General features: G+C 44.7%; 1 protein-coding gene across 1 annotated transcript in view; it reads right to left on the bottom strand.

Annotated features, from left to right (window-relative positions):
* Positions 1–11,454, bottom strand: part of Plekha8 (pleckstrin homology domain containing A8) — a 63,407-nt gene extending 51,953 nt beyond the window's left edge. The window contains exon 1 of the mRNA XM_048440379.3: positions 11,210–11,454. Within this exon, the coding sequence (XP_048296336.3) occupies positions 11,210–11,249 (40 nt within the window). The 5' untranslated portion in view covers positions 11,250–11,454. The remainder of the gene's footprint in view (positions 1–11,209) is intronic.
* Positions 11,455–12,588: the final 1,134 nt, after the last annotated feature.

Below are 12,588 nucleotides of genomic sequence, written 5' to 3' on the forward strand. Positions count from 1 at the left end.
AGAGAAGAGCATTACTTAAATCCTTTACTGAAAATAAAGTTAAAAGTAGAAAAAAATGTACTTTTTGATCAATAAAAGGAAAATTCAGTGACTTCAATAAATGGGCCAGATTGCTGGAGCGAAAGGCAGCAAAGCCCCTTAATTAGCCTCCTGAGCTCCTGAGTTAACCTGCTGAGTCCCTTAACTAACCTTCTGAACCCCTGAGCCAATCTCCTGAGTCCCTGAACTAACCTTCTGAACTATTTAACTAATCTCCTGAGCCCCTTAACTAACCTCCTGAACTTCTGAACTAACCTCCTGAGCCTCTGAACTAACCTCCTGAACCCCTTAACTAACCTCCTGAGCCCCTTAATTAACCTCCTGAGTCCCTTAACTAACCTCCTGGGCCCTTTAACTAACCTCCTGAGCACCTTAACTAATCTCCTAAGCCCTTTTACTAACCTCCTGAGCCCTTTACTAATTGCAGCTTTAGCTTTTCCCATAAAACTTCTGTGAAGTCTGAATGTTCCCTAAGTTGCTGCAAGGTTTTTTGTTTGATTTTGTTTTATTTTTCAAGACAGGGTTTCTCTGTAGCTTTGCAGCCTGTCCTGGAACTAGCTCTTGTAGACCAGGCTGGCCTCGAATTCACAGAGATCAGTTTGCCTCTGCCTCCTGAGTGCTGAGATTAAAAGCGTGCACCACCACTGCCCAGCTTTGCTGCAAGTTTTTAAAAATGTGTAAATCTTGCCCTCAAAGAGAGCAACAGAAAATTCAATGTTTCCCCCAATCATGTAAGGCTAAATGACTAACGTTAAGAAAAGAAACTGAAATGAAAATTCTTAAAGAAATGACAAATTTTCTGTAGTAAGCCAAAATTTAACTTTTATCATAAAACTATAGTTTTTATGTTTTTAACCCATGTTATAATACAGTGTTAGAATGGTCTAAATAAGAATGGCCCTCACAGATTGATATATTTGAATGCTTAGCCATCAGGGAGTGGAACTATTTGAGAAGGATTAAGAGGGGTGGCCTTGTTGGAGGCAATGTGTTGAAGGGGTGTGATCGGATGTTTTAAAAAGCTCACACCAAGTCCAGTGTTTCTCTCTGTCTGCTGCCTACAGATTAGAATGTAGCTCTCAGCTACTGCTCTAAGGTCATGCATGCCACCATGCTTCCACCATGATGATAACAGACTAATCCTCTGAAACTGTAAGCAAGCCCCCCCAATAAAAATGCTTTGTTTCCTAAGACTTTCCTTGGTCATAATGTCTCTTCACAGCAATAGAACAGTGGGTAAGACAAGCATATATTGTTTATGTTATATAAATGTATTAAGAATGAACCATTTTAAACGGAAGTAAAGCATGTACTGACCTCAGGTAACCCCGACCTCCACAGCCATTTTGATAGCTTGTAACATCTAGCCTGGCACTCACACCAGATCTCCTCACAGCCCACCTTTACCTTAACATGTCTGGCAGGGCCCCACACAGAAGGTGGCTAGCAAAGCCTTGGGCTCCTGTGCCAGGCCAGTCAGTAACTGAGGAGGAGGAAGAGAAGGAAGAAACACTCCTTATCATAACAGGGAAGCTGTGATTAGTCAAATTACAGGCTCCTTAGCTAATATTAACTAATGCTCAGACCATGTTTTTAGCAGTTCAAATTGTCAGGCTTAGAGTCTACAGAAAAGATCCCAGACCTCAACAAGTGACAGGCTTGTAGAGAGTGGGGATGCAGGCAGTGAGGGGCTGAGTACAATCACCACTACTCAAACCTCCTGTATGGTCTGCTCTGTTACCTCTCTTGTGTACACTAGGCAAACAGATGGCACCAATATTTATCATGTATTACATGCTTTCTGCATGCAGCACCAGACATTTTGGTGCAAGCCAAGACTCCTTATATACAGCAGAGTCATAGCTGCATGCCACTCAGTTGGTCTGAGCCTTCTTTGCAATTAACTGGGGCAAACTAAATGGATTTGAAGTTTCCTTCCAAGTTGAGCACACATCTTCCCTCTCACTGGGTGTCTTTCTGAACAGATCTGGCATCACCACCCAAGCTGGAAGCCAGAAGCCAATTCTGCCTCATCCTCCCAGCCAGTCACTGAGCCCCTCCACTCCTGATATTTTTACATGTTTTTTCAGCATTCCACTGTGCCACACTGGGACACAGAGTGTGAGGTCACAGACAGGATGGTAATGGCAGCACGGGCTCACTGTATCTAAGTTATTTATCATGTGAGCCTTGGTTTACTCATCAGTGACACGGGAATACTGCCTTTCTCCCCTTCTCCCCACCTCCACTCCACTCCTTCCTGTCATGCCCAGCCAGGTCAGTCTTCCTTGAAGACTGTTTTTACCCACTCTTTCTTCCTGCTCTGAAGTCCTGAGTGATGTCTACCACACAAACTCCACACTTCCCAGCTTGGTCTAATGATCTAATTCTCTCCTCACACCGCTCCATCACTTCCTCTTCTGAAAAGAATGTATTCTTGGCCTTGCTTTGTTCTTGGTAAACAAATTTTGCTCCTTACCTTTCCCTGTATCCACACCAATTCTACCACCCCCTTCATCTTACCTCTTACAAGAACCTTTTCCTTCATCACTGCTAAAAGGGGGTTCTTGACATTTTTTCTTGACAAAAATATGCCTTTCTTTTAGCTAATTTTATACTTTTCCTCTTTATTTTGTTTTCTTCCTATTTTCTGGCCTGCAATGCCAAGCCAGATGGCCCAAAACACTAACAATTCAGCAGGTTAGAGGTAATCCAACATTGCTGTTAAAATCTCAGTAAAGACACTAGAGTGAAAGGTGACACCTAAACTCCTCTAGAGACAGCCATGTACGGTGCGATCCTCCTCTAGAGACAGCCATGTACAGTGTGCTCCTCCTCTAGAGACAGCCATGTACAGTGCGATCCTCCTCTAGAGACAGCCATGTACGGTGCGATCCTCCTCTAGAGTCAGCCATGTACGGTGCGATCCTCCTCTAGAGACAGTCATGTACAGTGTGCTCCTCCTCTAGAGACAGTCATGTACGGTGTGCTCCTCCTCTAGAGACAGTCATGTACAGTGTGCTCCTCCTCTAGAGACAGCCATGTACGGTGTGCTCCTCCTCTAGAGACAGCCATGTACGGTGTGCTCCTCCTCTAGAGACAGCCATGTACGGTGTGCTCCTCCTCTAGAGACAGCCATGTACAGTGTGCTCCTCCTCTAGAGACAGTCATGTACAGTGTGCTCCTCCTCTAGAGACAGTCATGTACAGTGTGCTCCTCCTCTAGAGACAGCCATGTACAGTGCGATCCTCCTCTAGAGACAGCCATGTACGGTGCGATCCTCCTCTAGAGACAGCCATGTACGGTGCGCTCCTCCTCTAGAGACAGTCATGTACGGTGCGATCCTCCTCTAGAGACAGCCATGTACGGTGTGCTCCTCCTCTAGAGACAGCCATGTACAGTGCGATCCTCCAAGACTCATGAAGTCACAGCCCTGGGGCAGCCACATAAAAACTTGTATGTCCAAACCCACACTCAAGTAGAAGTGAATCTCCATGACTGAGAAGGTCCCCCGTCAGACTACAATTTCTTAAGAACAAAGACTCCGTCCTGCTCCAGACACGGGTCTAGCACTCAAAGGTCCAATGGATGAGAAACTCAAGCTCAATAAGGGTTTCTCAGATGAATAAATGAAAAGCAGGTACTAGTGTTGAAAGATTTGTGAGATCATTTCTCTGATTTTTAAAAATAAGGACAGCTTCTTGTCTTAGAACATTTCTAGCTGAAGGAAATGGAGTGTATTTTCAAGCAAATACTCAGTTTCCTGTTAGAATACTGAGAACAGTTAGCTCTTTGAAGCAGTATTCTCTCTATATTTGCATTTCCTGATCTTATCAGGTGCTGCCACACACTCTACAAGCCTGACACAGGATCCAGGACACGTCCAGGCATTGCGGTATTTAGATGCACCTGACTTACCTGATACATCTGTCTTGTGCATGGTGCATGATGTAACACCACAGCTGGCTTTGTCATCTGTCTTAAATCTGGTTCTAATGGGACTTGGCTGACTTTTGCTCAATCTAAACAAAACCAAAGTAACAGGAAGTGGTAAGGAACAAACACCAAGAATACAATCTGAAAAACAATCCCCACTCTTCTTCAGTTCATAGACCTAAGACTCTAGATCACTCCTAATATACCCAAGCACAGGACACAGCAAACAAGAGTGTGGCACTTCCGACTGGGCGGTCACCACCATGATCTACTTGCTGTCCCGCTGTGCTTGTTCTGTTGTCACAGCTGCATGCCTGGAGGGAAGAGCCGTGCTACAGAGGTATGGTCTAGCCGGGCATCTCTAGGACACGGGAATCAGAACCTTCCTTGCTGTTTCCTGGCCGTGAAGTAAGTGGTCTGCTCTTCCACACATTTGCACCATGATGTGTCACCTCACCACAGGCCCAATAGATCACAGGCCAGAACCTCCAACATTACAAGTCATTCTCTTTACGGAGTTAATGACCACATGGATTTCACCACCATAGTGAGAAGTGAACAACACACTCAGACACTGAATCTAAAATTTTGTGTAAATGTTAATCATTAGATATCTTCGTTAAAATGAAGTTGCACTGCACTTCACATCAGATATGAAAGTGAATTCAAAATAAACCAGAGATCTAAATGAAGAACAAAAACTATCAAAAAAAATACAGCTGTACCTTCATGGCCTGGGGTTAGGCAACAGTTTGGTGTCAACGGTTATGCTATTAGAAGTGTACAAATGAACAAATCGGATAAATTAGACTACATGAAAATTTAAAACTTTTGTGCTATCAATGACACCCTTGAGAAAATGAAAAAAGCCAATCCACAGAATAAATATTTAAATCATATATCTGATAAGAAATTGACATCCAGGCTGGAGAGATGGCTTAGAGATTAAGAGCACTGGCTGTTCTTCCAGGGGACCTGAGTTCAATTCCCAGCAACCACATGGTGGTTCACAACCATCTGTAATGAGATCTGATACCCTTTTCTGACCTGCAGGGATACATGCATGAAGAACACTGCATACATAATTAAATAAATCTTTTATTTAAAAAAAAGAAATTGACATCCACTCTAAGTAACTATTACAACTCCACAAGGAGAAAGAAACCCAATTAGCAAGTGAGCAAAATGTAAACGGACATTTCTCAATGGCTTATAAGCAACTAAAAAGATACTCAAGAGCTATAGTTAGGGAAGCATAAATCCATTCGTGTCCGTAGCGTTAGCTATAACATGAAATAAAGTAACAAGTATCAGATAGGATGTAAAGAAACTGAACCTCGATTGCTAGTGAGAATGTAATGTGGTATGAAGACTGGAAAACAATCAGGCACTTTCAAAATTGTTAAAAAGAATTATTGTACAACCCAACAAATCTACTTCTAGAGATATGTATACAAAAAAACTTGCACACAAACATTCATTATAATATTATCCATAATAGCCCCTATATGTAGCAATTCCACTGTCCACCTATTGAAGAACAGATAGGCAAAACACAGTATGCAGTGAAGTATTATTTAGTGGTAAGAAATAAATTAAAATATGCCATGACATGGATAAACAACAACAACAACAACAAAAGCTAAAATCATGTGATTTGTTTAAACAGTGAGAATCCAGCTGTTCAAACTGTTCTGGGAAATTGTGGAACCTTCTGGATGGGACCCAGCTGGCAGAGGTGAGACTTGAGGATTATGGGCCAGCTCCACTTTTGATCCAAGTTTCTGTTTCCAGACTGCCTGGAAATGTGACCAGCTGCCACATGCTCTTGATGCCACAGCTAGGGAAAGCTCACACTGCCATGCTTTTCCAGGCATGACGGACTGTGTTCCTTAAGCTGTTAGCCAGAGTAAGTCCTTCTTTCTTTAAGTAGTTTCTGTTAGTATTCTGTCAACAATAAAGAAAGTAAATGACACAGAAGATAGCTAGACTAGGCAAACCTATACAAATGCAATGGAGGTTGCTAAGGCAGGAGGAGGTAGGGCCATGAAATGCTTTAAAACTGATGGTAGTAATGGCTGCACCGTATGTGTGTACAACCAAGCTACTGACTTGTATGCTGTAAATGAGTGGATTTTATGGTATTTGAATGATTATTTCAATAAGAACGTTACAATTACAACAATAGAAAACGTGAATAAGTAGCAGTGAGACCTTGACTCCTATTCTGGGTCACCATGTTCTAGATGTCCTCTTGACAATTGTATAACATAAAGGTACAGGACAAGAGTCACTGCTACCTCCTGGGGGAAGCATCACAGTGTCTCCTCACTGGCAGCCACCTGGCAGCATGATGCAAGCTTTTGTTGTTTCTGGAGAGCAGTGCCACAGTGTTTGTGCCTACCCTGCTGGAGAAACTCCTGTCTGCTGAGTGGGCAGGAGAATCAGCAAAGCAGAGAGCAGAGCTTGAACCTTTATGTGATTAAACAAATGCCAAGCATTCCAGTATCCATACTCAAAGCTTCCCTCACTCCTCGACTCCTCCTCAGCTCCTCCCCTCCATAGTCCTGCATTCTAGGTCAAAAATGCTTCAAATATAGGTACATTATGAATCAGCTAGCATTATATAATGATCAAGCAGGAGGGACCTTTGACGGTATTATGTAATAGAGCAATGACTCTGGAGCCATTTATTAACTGTGTGACCTTACACCCAATCTATTGCTGTGATTCAATGCCTTCATCTCAAGAGTGGAAATGATAAAGGCTTCTCAAAGTTAGTATAAGGTTGAGATGCTAACTGTTCAGAACAGCAGGTAACACATTGTAAGTGATGTGTTTTTATACAGTCTTAGAATTAAACTAGTAAATCACACTCTTTTTATGGGGGAGGAAGAGATTAAAGTTCAAAAAGGGCCAAGTGACTGGAACTGGCAGTGATGGAGATGCTGTCCAAGTCCAGCTCTCACTGACCCTAGCCAAGAGCCCTGCATGGAAGACACTGATTATGTTTTAGGTTTTAAAAGATATGAATAGTGATAAAACAGTGCCTATCAGTCATATACCATGTATATCACAACACATATTATTGATTCATTTAAAATATTCCAAATTAGCCAGGCAGTGGTGGAACACACCTTTAATCCCAGCACCTGGGAGGCAGAGGCAGGAGGATCTCTGATGAGTTCAAGGCCAGCCTGGTCTACAGAGTAAGTTCCAGGATAGCCAGGGCTATACAGAGAAACCCTGTCTTGAAAAAAAAAAATCAATCAATTTCCCAAATTTAATTTTCTAAGATCTGAAAATAAATTTCAACAACAAATCCCTTAGCATCTAATATTCTGTACTTCAAAGAGCACTGACTAAGTAAGACTGGTAACTGAGAGAAAGAGGCCTTTTCTTCTGTTCCTGCCTCGAGTCAGATTCATGCTAGAAATTTACATGTTCTCAGGATCTGATGCTTCTAACTTTCAGTAACATATGCCTATAAAATAACCTCACTGCTTGTCAAAACACAGTAAGTGCAGTAGATACAGTAGAGAGAGAAGGTCTGACTATGCAGCCTAGGCTGGTACCATGCCTCAGGATCCTGAGTGCTAGGATTACAGGCGTGTGTCACTAGTCTACCTGGCAAAAACAAAATACTTGGCTCTTTTATGCATGGTAGGCAAGCTTTTCCACTGAGCTATGACCCCAGACCTGTAGCTGGAAAACTCTGTATGCTGCAAGCAGAACAACTCATTTAAATTTCACATACATGCACTCTTGTGTGTGCACATAAACACCCACACCAGGCCAGACCACAAGGCTTACACAGGCCATGGTAAGGCTTCCCAAATACTCTAGCACATCGATTGTCTCCCGTCAGATGAATCCTCTTCTCTCCAGACTCCTGGTCCCTATCTTGTCTGAAGCCTCCATGCATCTTCTGTGTCACAAATTTTCCCACACTGCCTTCCACGCACAGCTGGCTTGGCCCACGTGCCTAGTTAGGTTGATTTAACTTCTGGCCCAACTTACTTTAGTAGTGTTCCCCAACCACCCAGACCAACCTCCTAGCTGTCCCCAAGCCTACCACACACATTTGGAACCTGCTTCTAACTAATCCAATCTTTCTTACTGACCAGACCATAGGCACAGCAGGGCAGGAGAGCTGTCAGCCTCTTGAACATTAGTAATGTTCCTAGCATAGTGCCTATGAACAAGCAGTTGGCAAATGAAGTCATCATCAGGGGGAAGATTCAATGGGTAAATGGATATACTAAAGTTTCTCCACTCAAATTCAACACCTCCTTTTTATTTGTTTGTTTAAGACAGGGTTTCACTATGTAGCTCTGGCTGCCCTGGAACTCACTATGTAGACCAGGCTGGCCTCGGAACTCACAAAGATTCAGTTGTCTGCCTCCTGGGTGCTGGAATTAAAGGTGTGCATTACCACACCCTGCGCCAGACACCTAGTGTCTCTTATCATCTTTTCACAAGCAGAAATACACAAGCTGCATAAAATGAACAAGTTATGAGCTCTTTTTGAAGAAAAATCCACAAGAAACCTTAGGTTATATATTTTAAAAATAACTATATGTAAACTATAAGCAAAAGTTTTTAAAATAAACTTCACACACCACATATTTGAGTCACAGAACACAGTGATCAAACTGGTCCTCAGCCTGCTGGCTAGCTTTCCCGGTGCTGGAAGGTGCTGTGCACTCTAGGGGAAAATGCAATCTTCAGTCTCACTCAGCTGTGATCCCTTGGAGCTGCCTTGGACGGGCTTGACAAGGACAAGATAAGCCCACGACAACAGTGGCATCAACATTAGAGACATAACTAAACGTCCTCTGATTGCATCTCAAGCCTGTTCTGTGAAATGGAACTCATTTGTGGTTGGATAGGTGACAGGCCCAAGAGGACAATCTAGTATTGTTATTTTGATAAATGAACACAGTATTAAACCAACTTTTAATGGCATCCATAGATCAGTATATTGCTTAATACTAACTAAAGAAGTTTCTCATCATTGTGGATAGCAATTAACACAGAGAACCTCAACTGGTCAATGGATAGAGAATTAAGAGCCTGAAGTGCTCAATCCTAAATGGCACAAAACATATCACACCCTACTCCTAAGGCTCAGGGATCTTAGTGGAAGAGGAGTTGAAAAGATTGTAAAACCCAAGGATGTAGATAACATCAAGGAAACAAATGTTTTCCAGACACAACATGACAGTTGCTCATACACACTCAGTGATTGTGACAACACCCACAAGACTTGTGCAAGCTCAAGCTAGACAAAATCCCAGCACCAAATGAGGAACTACTGGCATTTCATAGATGCTAGGAGAGGGGGAGTCAGCTTTCCTTAATGGTAGGATCCCTGGCAGGCCTCCTCTAGAGAGTATTTGGGCAACACTAGCTGGAGGAGAAGGAAGAGGAGAACCTCACATTGTGTGGGGAGTGAGGGTGGAAAGGGGAGATATGGCGGGAATTAGAGAAGGGGAAGCAGGATGAACATCAACAAAATAAATTTTGTGACATTCTCAAAGAACTAATAAAATGTTTTAAAAAGAAAAGTTTCAGAAGAAAGAAGGTAGTAACGCCTCCCCTAAAGCTTGTCATGCACACACACTCTGACAACTGTGGGAGACCAACGGCAAAGGGGAGCAGGGAAAACGGGGACCCTTAGAACCTTCCTAAGCCGGCATCATTCTCTTCCAAAGTAAGTTCATCCTCTAACGAAAGACAGTGTGCTGAGTGAGGGTCTTTAACGACGGGCAAGTGGCATGCAAGCCAAAGCAACAAGCAGCAATGCCTCCAGTGCCCATTTTCAGGCTTCATCCAGGAATCACTCAACAGTTCTAAGAGCTCTTACTCAGGGAAGAACAGATGACATGGGCAGCCCAGAACAAAGGTTCTCAAAGATTCTTCTAGAAAATGTTGGCACAAAGAAGAATACAGAAGATGGGGGAAGGGCATTTTAATATCAAAATTTCCCATACTGAAAGGGGAGGGAAAGGAAGAAGGGGATTAAGTTAGGGCTGGAAAAGAAAGTGAGGTGTGAGTTTGTTGTGTGTGTGTGTGTGGGGGGGTGAAGTTGACTCAAGGATTGATGATTAAGATGCATACCTACCTCTCAGAGTTTAGGACAACCTCAAAAGGAGACTGGCCTGGCCTCCCCTCTGCAGATAAGCAGCATGCTAACAGACTCTCAGAATTCCACAAACTGAAGCTCAGCTTTGAGTAATCCGCACCTAACCTAATCTCTCTGCAGAGGGTTCTGAAGACCTGTGAAGTAAAAGCCAGGTCTTTTTAAGGGCAACACCTCCCATCACTCCCTCCGACAGTGATTAAAGGGCAAACAAATAACTCAGTGCTAATTACTGCACTAGAGAGAGAGAGAGAGAGAGAGAGAGAGAGAGAGAGAGAGAGAGAGAGAGAGATTTCTACACGCCAACAGGTGTACTTCCGCCCGTGCAGTGCTGTGACCTCCTCAAAGGTACTGTGCCAACTCCTCGCAGCCACGTCCGTCCTGACAACAGAATTGTCCCATCAAAGCGTGGGGAAACTCCAACTCTAGCTGGGCAGATTTCTGGTTTCTGCATTCTCACTGACAAGTTCAATTTAACCCATTTTTCCATAATAAAAAGTTTAACTTTAATAACGCATCCAGCACAGTTCGTAGAGCATACAATTTATTAAATAGTGGCTGCTCGGATGAAAACAATGCTCACTGAGAACCATCTTCACGGCTGAGGAACAGTTCTAACTTCCAGATAGTTGAGGAAACTGCTTCCAAGAGCTAGAAGGGGGCAGGGTACTATTTTAAGCCATTGTGCCGGGCAAGGCAAGGACACGGTTGCTAATATCTGCATTCATTTTATAACAGAGTCTGAAACAAAAGAAGTACTCGGAGAGAAAAGCCGAACGCCAGCTCACACTTCGTGGTTTCGGACTGAGGAGCTAGAGTTCCGCTACCTCGGTCAGCAGGGGGATGACCCTGAAGGTGTGTTGGGAGAATGTCTGCGAGGAGACTCTAGAATACCGGTGGCTGTTGGCACTCGCTCGGCACCCTGCAACTGGCCTAGAGCCCAGGCGAGGCCGCCCCATGCCCCATTCGCGAGATTGGGGTACCCCCGCGGCGGGCCAGGGCTGCCCGTGGCACCCCAATCCCAGTCCCGGCCACGAGCCGGCGGAGGGCGCCGCCTGGCGCAGCGCGCACAAGGAGGCCGGCACTCACCGCTCAGGTAGTTGGTCCACTTGTACAGCACGCCCTCCATGGCGCCCGCGGGCCCCTCGCTGCCCCGACCCGCCGCGGGGACACCGGACCGGCCTCACATCCCGGGCCCGGGGGCGGGGTCACCGCGACAGCCGAGGAGCACCCGCTTCTGGTCGGGGGTCTGCGCCTGCGCCAGGCGCGGTCGGCGTGGACTAGGCGGAGCGGCCCGCGGAGCGAGAAGAGGGAGGCGCGGCCCCTGGAGCGACGGTCGCGGGCGCCTTACCGCGGCCACCGAGCCCACAGCGCCCGCCCCGACGCGCTCGCGCATGCTCACTGCGCCGCGCGCACGCTCCCAAATCCACGCCGGGGTTTTGGCCGCGGCGCCGTGGGACTCTCGGGAGGGCGGGGCGCGGTTGCGAACGTGGGTAGTAGCAGATCACCCCTGGGCTCTAGTCTCCAGGGGTCCAGTTTTTAATATCAAGGTGATCAGTGTAGAATGATTCGGGCTGAGACCCGGATGAGGCAAGTCTGTCGTGCGTTTCCGGATGCACTCCAGTGTGAGACGCTATTCAAACCGCAAGGGCCTCTTTGGTCCGCTGGCATTGACTTCACCTAGGGTTCTCTTAAAAATACAATCTCGCCCGGGTTCTAGACCTTTTGGATCAAAAAAATCTGCATTTTCACAAGCTCCCCAAGGGGAATGCCTATTCACAAGAAAGTGTGAAATTGCACTGTTGTCAGGATTTTTACCCAAGAAAAGTGTTAATCACAGGTTAAGTGGAAGGAAAATGTTGACAAAGATACAACCCAAATGTCACAGAAACGTGCTCTGAAGTACTAAAGTTTGGGCATTTTCTTTTCCTTTAATGTAAGGCTGACAGGTTCAGTAAATAATAGATAACTTAATTGGTTATTTACCTGAACTGCACACCTTGCTTAATGCCCTGTTTACTTTTGGTTTAATCTAAAGATCTTCTTTTGGAGATTACCAGTTTCTTCTCAGTCCTCTACAATAGGCTATGTCTGAAATCAGGGCAACCGTGTAGAACTAGGAACTTTAAGCTGTATAATTCTTAAACACTAATGCCATTTCTTCTTTAAAGAGAGACGTCCTTAGCCATTATTTACTCTATACTAAGGCCACTCAAGTGATGAATCGCTAACAGTCGTTAACAGTGGTGTTTGTAGAATGAATCAGGTCTAGTCTGAAGGCAGAGTGCAAATTCTTCACAGCCAAGTGACCTTAAACAGGACACTGCTAGCTTCAATTTTTCTATCTTCTGTCCCGGCTAGTTTAATGTCAACTTGACACAAGATATGAGTAATTTGGAAAGATGAGCTCTGACCCGTCAGAGGATTTTTCTGTAGCCAAGTCTGTAGTGTATTTTCTTAATTACTGA

Source organism: Myodes glareolus, chromosome 6, assembly GCF_982192425.1.
Source record: "Myodes glareolus chromosome 6, mMyoGla1.1, whole genome shotgun sequence".
NCBI lineage: Eukaryota > Metazoa > Chordata > Mammalia > Rodentia > Cricetidae > Myodes > Myodes glareolus.